A 19,077-nucleotide genomic window follows, 5' to 3' on the forward strand; every position below is an offset into this window, starting at 1 on the left:
ACTTAAGACTTTCGAATTCTAGCACCTTCGAGATACCAACCTTCGATTTATCTAGCTTGAGTCACCCTACCAAAGCCATATTACATCACCTAATCCTTTCCGAAGCTATAACCTACGACTGACATCCACACGCAAGCATTCACATTGCCTCACACACTTGGAGTCCTTGCAATCCTTCCTCGGCAATGGTGCCAAAAAATATGTGGAAGGCTAGGCTAGCCAAAACTACCAAAACAATTGTCATTGTAGTATCTGTGGTAGCTAGGGTTGTCTTGGATTTTTTTATTTTTCTTTAATTTGCATAATTTTTTGAAATTTTTGACGTGTGTCACTGTTCTTTCGATTTGATACATTTGTCGAAGGGGTCCCGTCTCGCCTGAATGAGACACTTAGCCGTGGGATTAAGAGATTATGGGTGCCGCAACCTACTAGCTGAGTGGTAAGTGGGTGGGCTGAGATACGGAGTTATCCTGTGGACATATGCAGCCTAGTAGGTCAGATGCGTAGAGTGGTTTACCTTGACATCTTTTATGTGTTGCATTGCACTCACTGAACCCGCCATTTTTGCATTAGGCACAGATGTGTGCGGCTGCATTTCATTTCCCTTGTGTTGGCATATTACTTCTGCATGTTACACCGCATTCCTATGGGTTTTTCCTCATTTGGCTAGGCATGACATTATCATTTGTTCAGAAAAAATTACATAGGTATGTATAGACTGCATCATCGGGATTTCAGTTTTATTTTTCTTTGACAGGTGGATGCAGTATTTGGCCTCTTACCAGGATGTTCTTAGGCGGCGGATGGCGGATGAGTCATGGATACCATGATTCTTTGTAGGATTGAGATACTTCAAGTATCTTCTGATGCACTGATGCGGACCTCTGATATATATCAGGAGGCATGGGCTTGACTTGGATTGCACTGGGATACCCTGGGCAGTTGGTTTATGGTGTATTATGGCAGCATGCCAGTCATGTATTTTTTTTTAATATGTTAGGATGATGGTATTGGGTATTATATGGAGGATTCATGTACATTTGGCTTTGGCCAGGTTGATCTGGTGACATTGTATTGGATTAGTATGGACTACATCGATTTTTTACTGTTTTTAGTTTTTTTTTTCTTTTTGGGTGATTTCCATGGCAGATGGATGTATTTCATGGGACTTTTTTGATAGGCTTGTGGAGCATGCCGAGGGCATCATTTTTCATGTTTACTGCATTTGGATCAGAGCTGGTGGTATGGAGATTTGCTGGGAATTGTGTGCGGTAGAGGCTTGGCCATATTTAGCAGATCTCTGATTTTGAGGCACTTGGGCAGTTGCTATCATGTTGCTTTTATGGCAATGCTCTAGGAACACTTGAGGGTTACACCTTTGCTTTTGACGGCACTGCAATCTGAGCTATGGTGACCAAGATCCAGGGGGATTTGTACATGGTGATGATTTGCTATTTTTAGCAGATCCTTGATTTGGCAGTGTGTGGCAGTGCTGTATAGGGGGCTTTTGTGACAGTTCCTTAAGTCATGACTAGAGCTACATTTTTGCTTTTTGTCCCGTGCCGATTGGTGATATCTTTAGAGATTTGTGTGAATTTGCCACATACTATTTTTGGCATATGCAGGGATTGCTGAAAGCAGTCCAGTTGCTCTTGTGACCATCATGGAGAGTATGATGAGGCAGACATTTTCTCTTTTGACCATGCTTTGATTTGACCTATGATGAGGCAGATATGGTGCGATTTGTCGCGGAAAATGGTGCCGCGACCATGATTGCCGTACCAGTGGTTCCAGTGATGTTGCAGGGGACGGTCCAATTTTCATCAGGTGCGTTCCTCATTCCCCTATTTTTCCTCATTTTTTGAGTAAGGATATTTTGGTGTGTGGATTTGTTTTGTCATTGGATTGTGGTTTGCCTCTGAGTCTTGATGGTGGTCATGCTTGCTGGTTTGCCTCTGAACTGCCATGAGTCCATGCAGTGTGGTGTGTATTCGCTTTGTAATTCGCGGGGATGCGAATTCTCTTGGGGCAGAATTATGTGGTAGCTAGGGTTGTCTTACCTGCGCTGGATTTTTTTATTTTTCTTTAATTTGCATAATTTTTAGAAATTTTGGATGTGTGTCAGTGTTGTGTGCTGCATGAGTGGCATGTATTAGGGATTTGTCAGTAGCATGTGGTTTTGTGTGGTGTGATGAGTGGGTTTGCTGTGGGTTACACAACTCATGAGGGTCCCAGTCCCCGCCTGAATGGACTAGTAGTGATGCACACACAAGGATGGGCTGTACACAGAGTCACCACACTTCACACTTATTACACTAATTTTGGACTCTGCATAGTCCATCCGAGATTTGATGCCAACAAGGATGGGATGCACATTGGCTTCCATTGCACTAAGGCATCCACAGGGTTGTTCTGGATGGGTTTTTTCCGCATTTTCTTTGTGCACTGCACTTGCACGGCAGCTGCATGGACATCTCTGGATGGGAGAGACATGGTGGGCCAAGGCCTGGTCCATGTTAGACCTATCACCAAGCAGTCACCTATGCCATATGTGCACTCACAAGTTTTCACATGCACTATTTTTATTTTTGTTATTTCTTTCGATTTGATACATTTGTCGAAGGGGTCCCGTCTCGCCTGAATGAGACACTGAGCCATGGGATTGAGAGGTTATGGGTGCCGCAACCTACTAGCTGAGTGGTCAGTGGGTGGGATGAGATCCGGAGTTATCCCTAGGACATATGCAGCCGAGTGGGTCAGATGAGTAGAGTGGTTTACCTTGACATCTTTTATGTGCTGCATTGCACTCACTGAACCCGCCATTTTTGCATTAGGCACAGATGTGTGCGGCTGCATTTCATTTCCCATGTGTTGGCATATTACTTCTGCATGTTACACCGCATTCCTATGGGTTTTTCCTCATTTGGCTGGGCATGACATTATCATTTGTTCAGGGAAAATTGCATAGGTATGTATAGACTGCATCATTGGGATTTCGGTTTTATTTTTCTTTGACAGGTGGATGCAGTATTTCGCCTCTTACCAGGATGTTCTTAGGCGGCAGATGGCGGATGAGTCATGGATACCATGATTCTTTGCAGGACTGAGATACTTCGAGTATCTTCTGATGCACTGATGCGGACCTCTGATATATATAAGGAGGCATGGGTTTGACTTGGATCTCCGGGATGCTATTGTATTGCACTGGGATACCCTGGGCAGTTGGTTTATGGTGTATTCAGACATGTATTTTTTTTTATATGTTAGGATGATGGTATTGGGTATTATATGGAGGATTCATGTACATTTGGCTTTGGCCAGGTGTGATCTGGTGACATTGTATATGGAGTACATGGATTTTTTTACTATTTTTAGTAGGTTTTTTTTGGGTGATTTTCATGGCAGATGGATGTATTTCATGGGACTTTTTTGATAGGCTTGTGGAGCATGCCGAGGGCATCATTTTTCATGTTTACTGCATTTGGATCAGAGTTGGTGGTATGGAGTTTTGCTGGGATTTGTGTGCGGTAGAGGCTTGGCCATATTTAGCAGATCTCTGATTTTGAGGCACTTGGGCAGTTGCTATCATGTTGCTTTTATGGCAGTGCTCTAGGGACACTTGAGGGTTACACCTTTGCTTTTGACAGCACTGCAATCTGAGCTATGGTGACCGAGATCCAGGGGGATTTGTACATGGTGATGATTTGCTATTTTTAGCAGATCCTTTATTTGGCAGTATGTGGCAGTGCTATATAGGGGGCTTTTGTGACAGTTCCTTGAGTCATGACTAGAGCTACATTTTTGCTTTTTGTCCCGTGCCGATTGGATCTACGATTGGTGATATTTTTAGAGATTTGTGTGGATTTGCCATATACTATTTTTGGCATATGCAGGGATTTGGGGGCATTTGCTGAAAGCACTTGTGACCATCATGGAGAGTATGATGAGGCAGACATTTTCTCTTTTGACCATGCTTTGATTTGACCTATATTGAGGCAGATATGGTGGGATTTGTAGCGGAAAATGGTGCCGCGACCATGATTTTTTTGTGCGGCAGTGGTGGGATTATTGCCGTACCAGTGGTTCCAGTGATGTGGCTTTCATGATAGCGGTCTAGTGCATGCAGAGCACTAGGGATTTCCTTTTGACAGCATCTCGATCCGAGCTACGGTTCTTATATTGCGACTAGATCTTCCGGGCCTGAGGCATACATGTCAACTCTTGATTTACCACTAGTGGTTTTCCGCATTCGAATGCTTGCGGGATTGGCAGTGATTACTCATGTTCACACTGGTTACCGGGGTGGATAAGGGGGCAAAAAGAGAGAGGATAAGGGATAAGGTGGGTAGGTGGAGAGGATGACAAGTGTCAATCAATGGTTGGACCCCAACATGAGTGGTTTTGGTTGGTGGTTTTGGGCATTTGTAGGTGGTTTTTGGGAGTGGTTTTCTACACAGTACTGCTGCTGCTTCATCAGAGGACGATTTTGGGGAGGAGGAGAGGCATGAGGGCTTGCTGATGGACTCCAGCTCTTGATCTAGCTTTACTCGGTAGTTCAGGGTAGTGTGTAGCTAGCCGGGGTGATTGCAATGAGTCCATGGGCACTTCTCCTATGGGTGTAGCTACAGTTTGACGATTTTGGGGGGAGCTTTCAGCTTGGGAAGCTTCTATGGATCTTCCAGGGAGTGCAAAGCATGGCCATGGAGCTTCTATGGTGTCTTGGGTGGAGGAGCAATTCCGAAATGCATGAAGAGGCTAACTGTGGCCAAGTGGCAAAGCTTGTATTTCATTTGGACGATCTTGGAGTGTGCTTCACCTTTGAGGTAGATATGGACACTTGGTGTTGTGACTTCTTGCTTCTTTCATGGGCCTGAAGCCAAGTTTGAAGTGCTCATGTGATAGCTTTTGGCTCTGCAAGCTTCAATTTCATCATACATGAAGAGAAGCGTCAATTCTTTTGTAATTACGTAATCTGTGGGTTAGTAGTGCACTAATGATCATTAAGGCTGATAAGATTAGGCCTTAATGTGGTCTTCATCCATGGATTATCTTTATGGACTATATGTGAAGGTATTTGGCCTTCCATTGCATGGATTTGTACCCCTATTTGTGGGTAGTTTGTAGGCTGAATTGTGCATGGATTTGTGTGGTATGCAGCCCCGATTTGAGTCTTAGAATTGAAGCACGGGCATGATCGTCATAGAGGTTGAATTCTGAAATTTTTATTATGAAGTATGCCATTGATAGTTAGACATGATGAAAAGCTTTTATTTGTTGGATTTGGTGACATAGACATGGTAAGGCTTTTGATATGAAAGAGTTTATGGGCATTGATATCATCATGTTATTTGATTTTCTTCATGGATGTGAATGCTTTATTACTCGGGTACTTATCATGACATGGGCTTAAAAGCATGAATACAAGGGTGTCATGTATGATTGTCAGATTTGTAAATGCCCAAAGGTGTACTCTTTTGAGTTTTGACATGATTCAAAGCGGGAAAATTATCGAAATTCCATGGTAAATGAACTTGATTGTTAGAGGGATATTCCATGTTGATTGGGCAATTGTGACTTCTCATTAGTGAGAAGGGGATGAGCAAGGATATCTTTGCTTGTTGACTTCAATTCTAAATCTCTTTTAATGGATGATATTGTAGGGTTCCTATGATAAGAGATGGGGTTTTACAGCATTCATTTGGTGTTAGAATGTGTGTATGGAGCCTAGTTGAACAAGAGTGTTACCCCCTTGAACCTTATCACTTATTCTGGATCTCTTATAGGGCCTAGTCTCCTTGACCAAGGGTAGTGGAGGGGAAGTTTTTACCATCCAGTTGTGGTAAATCTTAAGGAACATTAAGTGAGTACTGAGTAGTTCTCTAGAAGTGAATGATTGTGAGTGCACAAAGGGAAGACTGGATTGGATTGTACATGTGATGGCTTGGTGGCTTGTGAACTGAAGGGTGCCCTGGGTATTAGGGTGTGTATAGTGCAATGAGGAGAGTTCCTCATTTCTTATGAGAATTCCTTAGAGTTTAGATGGGTGTGCCATCTGAGTGGGTGTATATTGGATAGCTTTCTTGTGAATTGTGCTTGCCAATGTGGATCTTACTTTCCTTGAGTAAGGATGCTAGCCCTGAGTAGTGACTGAGCCAATTGGAACTCCTATAGAAGTGTACATGAAGGTTTAGTGATGTCGATTGGATGTGGTTGCCATAATGCTATGTTACATTAGCCCTTATCAATGTTCTCAGTTAAGTGGACTACCCAGTGTTGTAATCTTGTCTACTGTACTAAAGTGAACTAGGAAGTTAGGACCTCAAATAGTGGATATGATGGTATCAGGAGGGACAGCTGAGTGAGGGGCTGTGATTGTTGCCAATGTGTCTTGTGCAATTGTGTGCTGGTGGGAATAGGACTACAATGACCATTTGTTTTTTACCTTGCATCTGTGGGATATACTTTCCCCCCTTCAAGAACCCGCCTTGTACTTATGTGGTTCCGGTTTTGCTAACCCTAACCTTCCACATAAATTTTGGTGCCGTTGCCGGGGATGGAATGCAAGGGGTTCCAAGTGTGTGAGGCAATGTGGATGCCTGAGTATGGATGTCCGTGGTAGGTTATAGCTTCGGTCAGGATTAGGTGATGCAATGTGGAATCGGTAGGGTGACTCAAGCTAGACGAGTTGAAGGTTAGTGTCTTGAAGGTGCTGGAATCTGAAAGTCTTAAGTGTTAGGGATTTAGGTTGAGTGCGGTAGGCCGTAGGAGCATGATGATGATCCGTGCTCCTGCTAACCTATGTCTGGAGAGTTGAAGGCTAGTCAAGCCAGGGATAGGGACGAGAGAGCCCGTAAAAGACAAGGAAAGAAAGCAAGTTCAGTAGATGATAGTGGTTCTGATCAGAAGAGTCAAGGAGCACCCCCAGCATCATAGAGATAGTGGCCCTGAGGAAGTGCTAGCTGAGATAGTACCTTCAGTGGACCCTATTGTAGACCCAAGTCCTAACCTTAGCTCTAGTTTGTCCGTTGGCACGGGAAGTGTCTCTTCACCACAAGTGAATCCAAGTACGCGGTTGCTTGGCAGTGGTGTTACTGTTGTACCAAACATGGCCAATCCAGTGTCCACAGTACGACACAATGTTTTTCGAGGAATGGGAGAGGACCCTGATGTGCATGTGAATCGCTTTAACACGGTGGCTCAAGCCAACAACCAGGCCGCTGATGCTGATAAATTAAGGGTCTTTCCTGCCACGTTGGATGGTTTTGCTAGTGATTGGTATGCCCAATTCCCAGCAGGACATTTTGCCACTTGGGATGGTTTGAGAACTGCATTTCTTACTACCTTTTGTCCCATTGGTTACTCGGAATGCATACGTGAAGAGCTGGATAATGTGCGTTTGCTACGAAACGAAACCTTGCAAATGTATGCCAACAAGGTCAAGTGGTTAATCAGTAAGCGTACCCAACCGTCGGGTCCTCAAGATCAAGTCGGATGGTTTGTCAAAGGACTACCAAGTGAGGTACGTTTTTTTGTGAAGATGCAGTAGCCAGCAACCTTGGATGCAGCAATAGCAACTGCCAGTAATTGGGAGATTGCGAAAAGAGGACTCTCCTATGAGGGAATAGGCATGCAACCGTACATGTCACCTTGTGCCTCAATGATGGCAAATCAGCACATGTTTCCACAGTCAACACCCATGTCCACTGATCCCTTTTGGCCAGGAAATGTTGGCAATCCAACTATGTTTATACCAGGCACAAGCAATGCCATGTGGTCAATGCCAATGGTAGGACACACGGGAACTACAAATGCAATGCCACCAATGGTGCAACCGTTAGCAATCGCTGCTTCAAACACTCACGCACAAACTGGGCAGTACATGCAGAATCCATTGGTACCTAGTCAGGCTGCCTATAGTGTTTCACCGAGCCATCCGTTGCAATCTATGAATCTGCCACAAGTGGCTGCAATCCCACAAACAAATGCCTTGGCGATTCTGCCTACTCAACCTACGTCAATGGCTCAATGAGTTTGCCCGCAATGCAGCCAAGTGCTTCCATTCCTGTGACTCAACCAACTCCTCAACCAATTGTTGTGAGTGCCAAAGAATAAACTGGATGCTCTAATCAAGCAGATGACGGAGTTGCAGCTGAATCTGATCAAGGGTCAGGACAAGGCGCAACCAAAGAATGAAAGGTCGAATGTGGTGTGTCTACGATGCAAGGGCTACGGTCATTATCAAAATGAGTGTCCAACACCACAGGACATACCCAAGCCAAAAGCACCACCTAAATACCGTGCTGTTTGCAACATGAACAATCATGATACGGCACAATGTAGGAGACGTAACGCTAACCCAGTTAATCCACCTTCTATGGCGGAACCTCAACCACAAATGCCAGTACAGATGGTTGCATACAGTCTAACGGGTAATGACTACCAAACTTTTATGATGGCTCCATTTGTAGGAAACCCTCAGCAACATGGTACTCCTGCCGTACCCCAAGTCATGGCAGTTACGCCGCAACCAGCACATAGTGCAGGAATGCCCAACAACCCAAGGCCTAGGCGGCAAATTACTTGTTACCGGTGTGGAGAGCCTGGACACATTTCGACCAACTGTCCTAATCCTAGGAAGTCTATGGATTATATTCCAATATGTGGAACGTGCAAAGAGCAAGGTCATGTCAGTGAAGATTGTCCACCAAGGATGATGCCACCGATTCGTAACTTTGGATCCAATGAGGCATCTATTTCCAAACAGAAGAACTTGATTGAAACTGAGATGTTGAACCCCAATTCTACTCACCCATTGGTAGGAGCTGTGACTCGATCTACGAACTATGGGAAGCGGTCACCAGAGTTAGGCCAAGGGGAATTAGAGACTGACTCGAGTAGTAACATGAGTGATTCCAGTAGTGGTACAGTGCCAGGGATAGTGCCATTAAATCAAGCTTCTAAGAAATGGCAAAAGAAGGTCACTTTCTCGGCAAAGCAACCTGAAGTCATCAACACTCCCCAGTCCAATGAGTCGAATGGTCAAGGACAATCTTCTATTTTCCCTGCAGATAAGTCCAATGAGTCGAATGGTCAAGGACAATCTTCTATTTTCCCTGCAGATAAGGCCGGTGATGAACTATCTGGAAAATCAACAAAGTCTAGGAGAGCAAGGCGGAAACATAAGAGAGTTTCAAAGTTGGCCAAGCAGACTGAGCCATATGATTTGTTAGGGACCTTGGTAACATGCATCCTAACATCACGATCAATCAACTATTGACTGTCTCCTCAATGTCGCAAGGTACTGACCTCAGCATTGGTGGGCCGCAAGGAAATCGAGCTGCAATTAGTTGCGTCAATGACACCTCAGGTGGTAGATCTCGGTGCACCAACTTTGGAAGTAGAGGTGGATGATTATTTCATCTCTGAAGTCCTCATTGATGGTGGATCTGGAGTGAACATCATGACGTATGAGACAATGAAAAAGTTGGGGCTATCTGCGCTTGAACCAACGCCGTTTGTGAATCAAAGGAGGATCAAGCCGGTGGGAATTTTGCGTGCAGTTAGGACAGTCATTGCTGGACTAGAATTCTTTGTGGATTATGTGGTGTTGCGCACATTGGCTGCAGCCAATGCGTATCCACTTTTGTTGGGTAGGCCATGGTTATTTCAAGCTCGAGCAGTGCATGATCGGCGCAAAGGGACCATAAAGATTTCCAATGGACCAGAGCACTGAAGGTTAAACTCAATGTGCATGCGATTCCATATGCTTCGGAGGGCCATTCTGATACCTATTCAGAGGCAATTGGGACGCAGAGTGATGCGACATCCTACACAGAGCAGACCGACTCTATGGGAGTGGATGCGTCTAGATGCTTTGAAAATCCAAAAGATACAGTGCAGTCTTCCTGTTTGGCGGTCAGCAACAGAAGGTTCCGACGGTCACTAGGAAGTACACATGGGAGGAGAAGGGGAAACAAAAGTTGGACAATAATGCTACATTCAGTCCTGAGGAGGTTAATGTGGTCGCTAAGTCTAGGCAAAACGGTGGCAAGGATCACATTGTTTTGCAGATTGATGAGGACAAGGAACCAGGTGTGTTACAAGTGGATTATAGTGATGCCGAAGATTCAGATCAAGCAATCTTGGATTGGCTTGGTGTGTTCCCTGATTTCGAGGTCAATATGGTACAGGTGGAGTGTGATGTGTCGGAGCTTGTTGTTATACAAAATAGTGGTGATGAGATGCGACAGATTAGTGACTTACCGACCCTGGTGAGCCTCAACCCAGCATTGGTTCCTAATGTGCATCGACATAAACACTTTCATCATTGTCATCAGCTAGGACACATCAAAAAACATTGCCCTCAAAAAGAGCAGTTAGCTGCGACACTATGTGAATCTTATGGTTCGCATCATCAAATGATTCGACCAAGAAATTCTATAACACAACAAGTTGAGAATCGGAAGACACGGGAGATGCGAGTAGAAGGCAGTGGTCCAACAACAGTGATGGGACTGCCACTCCTCTTGAATCTTCAAGCACCATCTAAGGTAGAAGAATTAAGGATTTTTCTGGGATACTTGCAGTATTGGCGAAAATTTGCTAGCTTTGATGTCAATCAGATCTTGGTTCTCACCAGGTTGCTGCGAAGGGACGTGTATAAATTTTTGCTTGTTGAAAAAAAAATGGTTTCAGTTGGTTCAAATGAATGCGAGGTTGCATTTTACCGAGTTAAGCAAGCGCTGTTGCAGGCTTATTACCTACGTGAATATTATGACATTGCAACCAAGAATACCACACTTCCAAACAGCAATGTGCACGGTGAGGGTAGCAACGGAGTGTAGTTCAGAGATATACCAACCTGCGTACATTTGCACAAACAGAAAAAACAAAAACCAAAAACAAAGTGAGGGTGTGTATGTATTTTCAATTACGTAAGAGTGATGAGTGACTGACTCTCAGCTTAGTGTCTTAGAGGTATGATTCTGTGTGATTCAGGTTGTCATGATCTGGTAGGAGCCAACCACATTCCTTGGGGAGAACTTGTGACTTTCTAGTGTCTAGTTATCTCATCCTGCGAACAGACTAGAAGAAAGGTTGAGTCAATAATGTCTAGCAATGAGCATATGTCTTTTCACGCAAGTGGCAGGAACTAAAGGGGGCATCAGTCATACAAAATTACTGACTGGTTGAGTTTGGTCATTGAGGGTGAAGACTTCGAATGGTGTCAAGTACTGCACAACTGGCATTGATGTTTTGGTGGGTATGACACAGGTAGAATCAAAGGGTAAGGTCAAAAAGAAGGGTAAAAAACCTGACACAACTCAGTCAGAACCACCAGAAGTGGAAGTGTTAGGTAATGAAAACAATTATCCCAAGTTTTTCATGGATCACACTGTTAGGGAGGTTAAGATGTTGGAAAGACCAGCCCATGCGAAGGGAAAAATTATGTTAGACCCTTTAGAAGTGGACTACTCTGTAGATCCACCTGTACAAGAACTAAATCTGAGTACCGACGATTCACCCCGAAAGGTCAACATTGGAACGCAATTAACACCGAAGATTCTGAAGGAATATTTGTCGCTTTTTGAAGAATTCACGGATGTGATAGCGTGGTCGTACAAGGACAAGGACATGAAGGGAATTCCAACTCATTTGGGACAACACCGAATATATTTGGAACCTAGTGCTAAACCTGTTTGCCAAAGGCCATACCGCTTGAATCCAAATTATTCATTGAAAGTCAAGGCCAAGATTGACAAGCTACTAGAAGCCGGGTTCATATACCCCATTGAAAATAGTGAGTGGGTGTCACCGATTGTCATTGTTCTAAAAAAGAATGGTGAAATCAGGGTATGTGTGGACTATAGGAAACTTAACGCAGCCACAAAAAAGGATCATTTTCCTTTGCCATTTATTGATACAGTTTTAGATAATGTTGCGGGCAAGGAACTCTATTCTTTTCTTGATGGATTGAGTGGCTACAATCAAGTTAGCATCCACCCTGATGATAGAATGGGGTACCTATGCTTACAGAGTCATGCCTTTTGGATTGTGCAATGCCCCTGCAACATTTCAACAAGTGGTTACTCAAGCATTCCGTGATTATTTATGTGATTTTATGGAGGTTTTCTTAGACGACTTTTGTGTCGATAGCTGGGAGAAGAACCATTTGGAATACTTGAGAAAATGTCTACTCAAGTGTCGAGAGTATAGCATGTCGCTTAATTCCAAGAAATGCATTTTCGCTGTACCATATGGATTGTTATTGGGATATGTGGTATCCAAAAAGGGCTTAATGTGACTGACGTGAGAAAGGTCGAAAAGATTCAACAGTTGGAGCCACCAAAGATAGTTACCGAGTTGCAATCCTTTTTTTAAATCATGTGGGGTTTTACCGTCGATTCATACGACACTATGTTGACAAAGCTGCACCTATGACCAAATTGCTTAGGAAAGATGCTCAGTGTACCAATGGACATATGAGTGTGAACAAGCTTTCAGGGAGCTGAAGAAGGCACTCACAGAAGCTCCAATACTGGCTATGCTAAATATTCCATGTACATGTCGATGCTTCTTCCATTGCAGTAGGTGCAGTGTTGTGCCAACCAGATGAGAAGAGCTTTGATCATCCAATTTACTATGCTAGTAGGCAATTATCTGCTGTCGAGAGGAAATATAACACCACGGAAAGAGAAGCTCTTGGTATGATTTTTTCAGTGTAGAAATTTCGTCACTACTTACTTTAGCAAACAAGTTTGTGTTTTATGTTGATCATCAAGCTCTAAAGTATCTTATTGTAAAGCCTTGTCTGACTAGAAGAATCACGCGTTGGTTACTTCTCTTACAAGAGTTTGACTTTCAGATTGTGCTTAAAGCGGGAAAGAGCCATTTGCCAGCTGATCACATGCTGCGCATCGAGCAAGAGGGCTCGGATGAGGGTGTTGATGATGATTTCCCTGATGCCATGCTGTTCATTGTGGATGCAGCACCTGAATGGTATGTTGGAATTGCAGAGTATCTTTCTACGAGAAGGACTCCTAGGAATATCACAGGAGCTGCAAGGAAGAAACTCATCATTAAAGCTGCATCGTTTACTATCATTGGGGGTATGTTGTATAAATTGTGCCGAGATCTAGTGCTTCGACGATGTGTAATGCCTCACGAGGTACGGCAGATTATCAAAAGTTGCTATGATGATGTTTGTGGTGGACACTTTGCGGGGCTTAGCACCGGTAGAAAAGTGCTTCAAGCAGGATTTTGGTGGCTGCAAGTATTTAAGGATTGTAAGGCTTATGTTAAATGTTGTGATGTGTGTCAACGAGTTGGTAAGCCTAGTCCTCGTGATAACATGGTTATGCATGCCATCATCCCGCTAAGGCCATTTGAGAAATGGGGGATTGATTTTGTTGGTCCCGTCATTCCACCAACAAAAGGGGCTCGTAATGAATATATCCTTGTAGCTGTGGATTATGTGACCAAATAGGCTGAAGCTCGTGCATTCCGGGCCTGATAGTGCCAAAAATGTGGCCACTTTTCTATATGAGAATATCATTGTGCGGTTTGGATGCCCGATTGAGCTTGTGTCTGATAGAGGAACCCATTTCGTTAATGATGCAATTGAAGCCCTGACAGACACCTACAATATAAAGCATCGCTTATCGCAGGCCAATGGTCAAGTTGAACGGGTCAACAAGATCATTTGTGACATTCTTACGAAGACTTGCAATCTACATCGTAGAGATTGGGATAAAAAGCTGCATTCAGCGTTGTGGGTTATCGTACAGCACACAAGGTTACAACAAATGCCACGCCATTCCGATTAGTCTATGGACAGGAAGCTATCATCCCAGTTGAATTGGAACTGTAGTCTTTACGAGTCGCGGCACAATTGAGGATGCCATTGGATGAATCGACTAAACATCGACTAATAACGCTTAATGAGTTGGAGGAGGCTAGATTGATGGCTTTCCAGACTCGGGAAGTGATTCAGAAGCGGCGCAAGGAATGGTACGATCGTCACTTGAGGGATAAACACAAGGCTTTTAAAGAAGGTGACCTGGTACTGCTATACGATAGCCGCTATAGACGTCATCCAGGCAAGCTTAAATGGGTGGTTAGGACCTTATTGGGTGGTGGAAGTGTTTCCCAATGGGTCAGTTCAACTTGCAGATCTCGAGGCGCAAATGTTGACGACAAGAGTGAACGTCAAAAAATACCATACCGAGAATTCTTTACATCAACCCCAGAACCTTGGAAAGAAATCAGTCACTAGGTTACAGTTGTTATGTGTGCAATAGGGTGGGGTGTGTTTTTATTTTTGTTTTTGTAAAATTTGTGTTGTCAGGACGATGGCGTCGCGCAGGTACACTGCAAAACAAAAAGGGAAGTGGGTAGTAGAAGACGAGTCATTATGGATAGAAAAGAAACCCTACAAAGAAATAACCAATGTATCTGACCTGTACAGCTCTGATTCTGAGTCCGAGTACGTACCTGAATGTGATGTTTGGGAGTATGGATCTTCTTGTTCTGTGGCCGCCGCGGTTATATATGGAATATTTTTTTGCGTGGAAATATGACAAGGAGGGGACAACCACGCCTATCCATTTCTTCTCTGGTTTCCTACATCTACCATCAAATCTACTCATCAGGGAAGAAACTGAGGCCATTGTGCCAGAAGGGTATACTAGGAAATACAAGAATAGATACAATGGCTGTAAGGTGGAATTAGGGCTAGATGCGACGGTGTATATCATACACCCGAACGACGAATTCTTTCTCTGCCATTCCCACAATCTAGAGCTACGAGACTACCCTAACATGCAGCAGGATATCCAATTGTACAATGAGACCCTCACAACAGAACGTGTCCGTAGTGCTTATTTAGAACTCTGATCGAGTGATGTGATGCCTTGGATGTGTGTAGTCAAAAACCTGAAAAAACCAACACACAAAAACATAGAAAATACCAAAAACCAACACACAAAAACCTGAAAAAACCAACACACAAAAACATAGAAAATACCAAAAACAGTTTGTTTGTTTCTTGATGTGATTTACTGTGTGCTGTGCATTGATGTGTTGTGTGTATCTGTGCTAGTTAGAAGGAAGGGATGACCCAAGTGTGAGGGAGTTCTCCCAAGCATGTTATGGTGACCACCACATACCAGGATCTAGTAGGGATTCCTGGCAGTCTAGATTATGGTTTCTGTGTGGTTGATTTATTTTCTTTGAGAGGTGTGTTTGAAATTTCATGTTGTTAAAAATGTGGTTGTGATGGATTGGGGATGGGTAGATGGATTTTACGTGGCCTTATCAGAATTCACCCATCGAGGATGAGGATAGTTCGGATCTTTACCATGATGGTCCCTATAGTATCCCTCCTTTACAGACCCACTCTAGGTATCTGTATGCTAGATGTGGTGAGCTATGCTATGTGGACGAGTTTCCCACAGTGTTTGCTATTAATGCAATTTCACCCAGATGAACTCTGTTTGATGTGTGAGCTTATTATGCTGCATTCAATTTGTGAATTGTGTTGGAAATGTCGCACCTATTTCCGTCGTTACGGAAATAGTCGAGTCCAAACTCTGGTGGGAGTCACCTACCAGCGGCATGATGCAGATAGTCTGTATTTGCCGCAGAGAGGTACCGACCAGCAGAGGGTGAGTGGTGCGGAAAATGGGGCCAACAATAGAAGAAGGGCACGTATGTTCGAATTATTCGACATGGATTTTGACGAAAACTGTGATTTCCATCGTATGTTCAGTAGATGGGTGTCATCTACACCAAATCTATTGAGTAATTTACCCATACTTTCTATGCCTTACTACAATGTGGCAGCATCAGCTCCACTAAGACCAGAGGATTTGCGATATGCAACTTGGGATGATCCATCTCCTGTATATCAATGTCTATGTGATCAATTGCTTAACGTGGAGGAAGGAGTGAGAGGTAATTTTTAAAAGGGCTCGGTTTTGATCTGTATATTCTATTCTCTATGTTGCAGGGGACGGTCCAATTTTCATCAGGTGCATTCCTCATTCCCCTATTTTTTCTCATTTTTTGAGTAAGGATATTTTGGTGTGTGGATTTGTTTTGTCATTGGATTGTGGTTTGCCTCTGAGTCTTGATGGTGGTCATGCTTGCTGGTTTGCCTCTGAACTGCCATGAGTCCATGCAGTGTGGTGTGTATTTGCGCGGGGATGCGAATTCTCTTGGGGGAGAATTATGTGGGTAGCTAGGGTTGTCTTAGCTGCGCTGGATTTTTTTATTTTTCTTTAATTTGCATAATTTTTTGAAATTTTTGATGTGTGTCACTGTTGTGTGCTGCATGAGTGGCTTGTATTAGAGATTTGTCAGTAGCATGTGGTTTTGTGTGGTGTGATGAGTGGGTTTGCTGTGGGTTACACAACTCATGAGGGTCCCAGTCCGCCTGAATGGACTAGTAGTGATGCACACACAAGGATGGGCTGTACACAGAGTCACCACACTTCACACTTATTACACTAATTTTGGACTCTGCATAGTCCATCCGAGATTTGATGCCGACAAGAATGGGATGCACATTGGCTTCCATTGCACTAAGGCATCCACAGGGTTGTTTTGGATGGGTTTTTTTCGCATTTTCTTTGTGCACTGCACTTGCACGGCAGCTGCATGGACATCTCTGGATGGGAGAGACATGGTGGGCCTAGGCCTGGTCCATGTTAGACCTATCACCAAGCAGTCACCTATGCCATATGTGCACTCACAAGTTTTCACATGCACTATTTTTATTTTTGTTATTTCTTTCGATTTGATACACTTGTCGAAGGGGTCCCGTCTCGCCTGAATGAGACACTGAGCCGTGGGATTGAGAGGTTATGGGTGCCGCAACCTACCTGAGTGGTAAGAGGGTGGGCTGAGATCCGGAGTTATCCCTTGGACATATGCAGCGGAGTGGGTCAGATGAGTAGAGTTGTTGCATTGCACTCACTGAACCCGCCATTTTTGCATTAGGCACAGATGTGTGCGGCTGCATTTCATTTCCCTTGTGTTGGCATATTACTTCTGCATGTTACACCGCATTCCTATGGGTTTTTCCTCATTTGGCTGGGCATGACATTATCATTTGTTCAGGGAAAATTGCATAGGTATGTATAGACTGCATCATTGGGATTTCGGTTTTATTTTTCTTTGACAGGTGGATGCAGTATTTCGCCTCTTACCAGGATGTTCTTAGGCGGCAGATGGCGGATGAGTCATGGATACCATGATTCTTTGCAGGATTGAGATACTTCGAGTATCTTCTGATGCACTGATGCGGACCTCTGATATATATAAGGAGGCATGGGTTTGACTTGGATCTCCGGGATGCTATTGTATTGCACTGGGATACCCTGGGCAGTTGGTTTATGGTGTATTATGGCAGCATGCCAGACATGTATTTTTTTTTAATATGTTAGGATGATGGTATTGGGTATTATATGGAGGATTCATGTACATTTGGCTTTGGCCAGGTGTGATCTGGTGACATTGTATATGGAGTACATGGATTTTTTTACTATTTTTAGTAGGTTTTTTTGGGTGATTTCCATGGCAGATGGATGTATTTCATGGGACTTTTTTGATAGGCTTGTGGAGCATGCCGAGGGCATCATTTTTCATGTTTACTGCATTTGGATCAGAGTTGGTGGTATGGAGTTTTGCTGGGATTTGTGTGCGGTAGAGACTTGGCCATATTTAGCAGATCTCTGATTTTGAGGCACTTGGAAGTTGGGCAGTTGCTATCTTGTTGCTTTTATGGCAATGCTCTAGGGACACTTGAGGGTTACACCTTTGCTTTTGACAGCACTGCAATCTGAGCTATGGTGACCGAGATCCAGGGGGATTTGTACATGGTGATGATTTGCTATTTTTAGCAGATCCTTTATTTGGCAGTATGTGGCAATGCTATATAGGGGCTTTTGTGACAGTTCCTTGAGTCATGACTAGAGCTACATTTTTGCTTTTTGTCCCGTGCCGATTGGATCTACGATTGGTGATATTTTTAGAGATTTGTGTGGATTTGCCATATACTATTTTTGGCATATGCAGGGATTTGGGGGCATTTGCTGAAAGCACTTGTGACCATCATGGAGAGTATGATGAGGCAGACATTTTCTCTTTTGACCATGCTTTGATTTGACCTACATTGAGGCAGATATGGTATGATGGTGGGATTTGTAGCGGAAAATGGTGCCGCGACCATGATTTTTTTGTACGGCAGTGGTGGGATTATTGCCGTACCAGTGGTTCCAGTGATGTGGCTTTCATGATAGCGGTCTAGTGCATGCAGAGCACTAGGGATTTCCTTTTGACAGCATCTCGATCCGAGCTACGGTTCTTATAATGCGACTAGATCTTCCGGGCCTGCGGCATACATGTCAACTCTTGATTTACCACTAGTGGTTTTCCGCATTCGAATGCTTGCGGGATTGGCAGTGATTACTCATGTTCACACTGGTTACCGGGGTGGATAAGGGGGCAAAAAGAGAGAGGATAAGGGATAAGGTGGGTAGGTGGAGAGGATGACAAGTGTCAATCAATGGTTGGACCCCAACATGAGTGGTTTTGGTTGGTGGTTTTGGGCATTTGTAGGTGGTTTTTGGGAGTGGTTTTCTACACAGTACTGCTGCTGCTTCATCAGAGGACGATTTTGGGGAGGAGGAGAGGCATGAGGGCTTGCTGATGGACTCCAGCTCTTGATCTAGCTTTACTCGGTAGTTCAGGGTAGTGTGTAGCTAGCCGGGGTGATTGCAATGAGTCCATGGGCACTTCTCCTATGGGTGTAGCTACAGTTTGACGATTTTGGGGGGAGCTTTCAGCTTGGGAAGCTTCTATGGATCTTCCAGGGAGTGCAAAGCATGGCCATGGAGCTTCTATGGTGTCTTGGGTGGAGGAGCAATTCCGAAATGCATGAAGAGGCTAACTGTGGCCAAGTGGCAAAGCTTGTATTTCATTTGGACGATCTTGGAGTGTGCTTCACCTTTGAGGTAGATATGGACACTTGGTGTTGTGACTTCTTGCTTCTTTCATGGGCCTGAAGCCAAGTTT

The 19,077-nt window shown here is 44.0% G+C and overlaps 2 protein-coding genes across 7 annotated transcripts; both read left to right on the plus strand.

Annotated features, from left to right (window-relative positions):
- The first annotated feature begins 334 nt into the window (after nt 1–334).
- LOC147616207 (uncharacterized) lies at nt 335–18,098 on the plus strand. Of its 6 annotated transcripts, XM_086777225.1 has the most exons (5): nt 335–439; nt 758–1,827; nt 3,019–4,823; nt 16,010–16,031; nt 17,186–18,098. In XM_086777225.1, the coding sequence occupies exons 3-5, from the start codon at nt 4,695–4,697 to the stop codon at nt 17,272–17,274; spliced, it is 240 nt and encodes a 79-aa protein (XP_086633351.1). In that variant the 5' UTR covers nt 335–439; nt 758–1,827; nt 3,019–4,694; the 3' UTR covers nt 17,275–18,098. The 6 variants fall into 6 exon arrangements, 4 of the variants coding, with proteins under 4 accessions (XP_086633351.1, XP_086633352.1, XP_086633353.1 ...); XM_086777226.1 differs by lacking the exons at nt 16,010–16,031; nt 17,186–18,098 and having other exon boundaries at nt 3,019–5,339; XM_086777227.1 differs by lacking the exons at nt 16,010–16,031; nt 17,186–18,098 and having other exon boundaries at nt 3,894–5,339.
- LOC147616208 (uncharacterized) lies at nt 5,561–7,546 on the plus strand. The gene has a single exon (XM_086777228.1). The coding sequence runs from the start codon at nt 6,884–6,886 to the stop codon at nt 7,544–7,546; it is 663 nt and encodes a 220-aa protein (XP_086633354.1). The 5' UTR covers nt 5,561–6,883.
- Nucleotides 18,099–19,077: the final 979 nt, after the last annotated feature.

The sequence above is a fragment of the Cibotium barometz genome, chromosome 38 (assembly GCF_041138505.1).
Source record: "Cibotium barometz isolate CiBa-2024 chromosome 38, ASM4113850v1, whole genome shotgun sequence".
NCBI lineage: Eukaryota > Viridiplantae > Streptophyta > Polypodiopsida > Cyatheales > Cibotiaceae > Cibotium > Cibotium barometz.

What these genes read in the sequence shown, in the direction of transcription:
- LOC147616208 (XM_086777228.1), top strand. Translation starts at nt 6,884, where the DNA reads ATGATAGTGGTTCTGATCAGAAGAGTCAAGGAGCACCCCCAGCATCAT.
- LOC147616207 (XM_086777223.1), top strand. Translation starts at nt 15,288, where the DNA reads ATGGGTAGATGGATTTTACGTGGCCTTATCAGAATTCACCCATCGAGG. An exon ending in CGTGGAGGAAGGAGTGAGAG is followed by an intron (nt 15,955 to 17,185) that starts GTAATTTTTAAA and finishes TTTCTTTGACAG; the next exon opens with GTGGATGCAGTATTTCGCCT.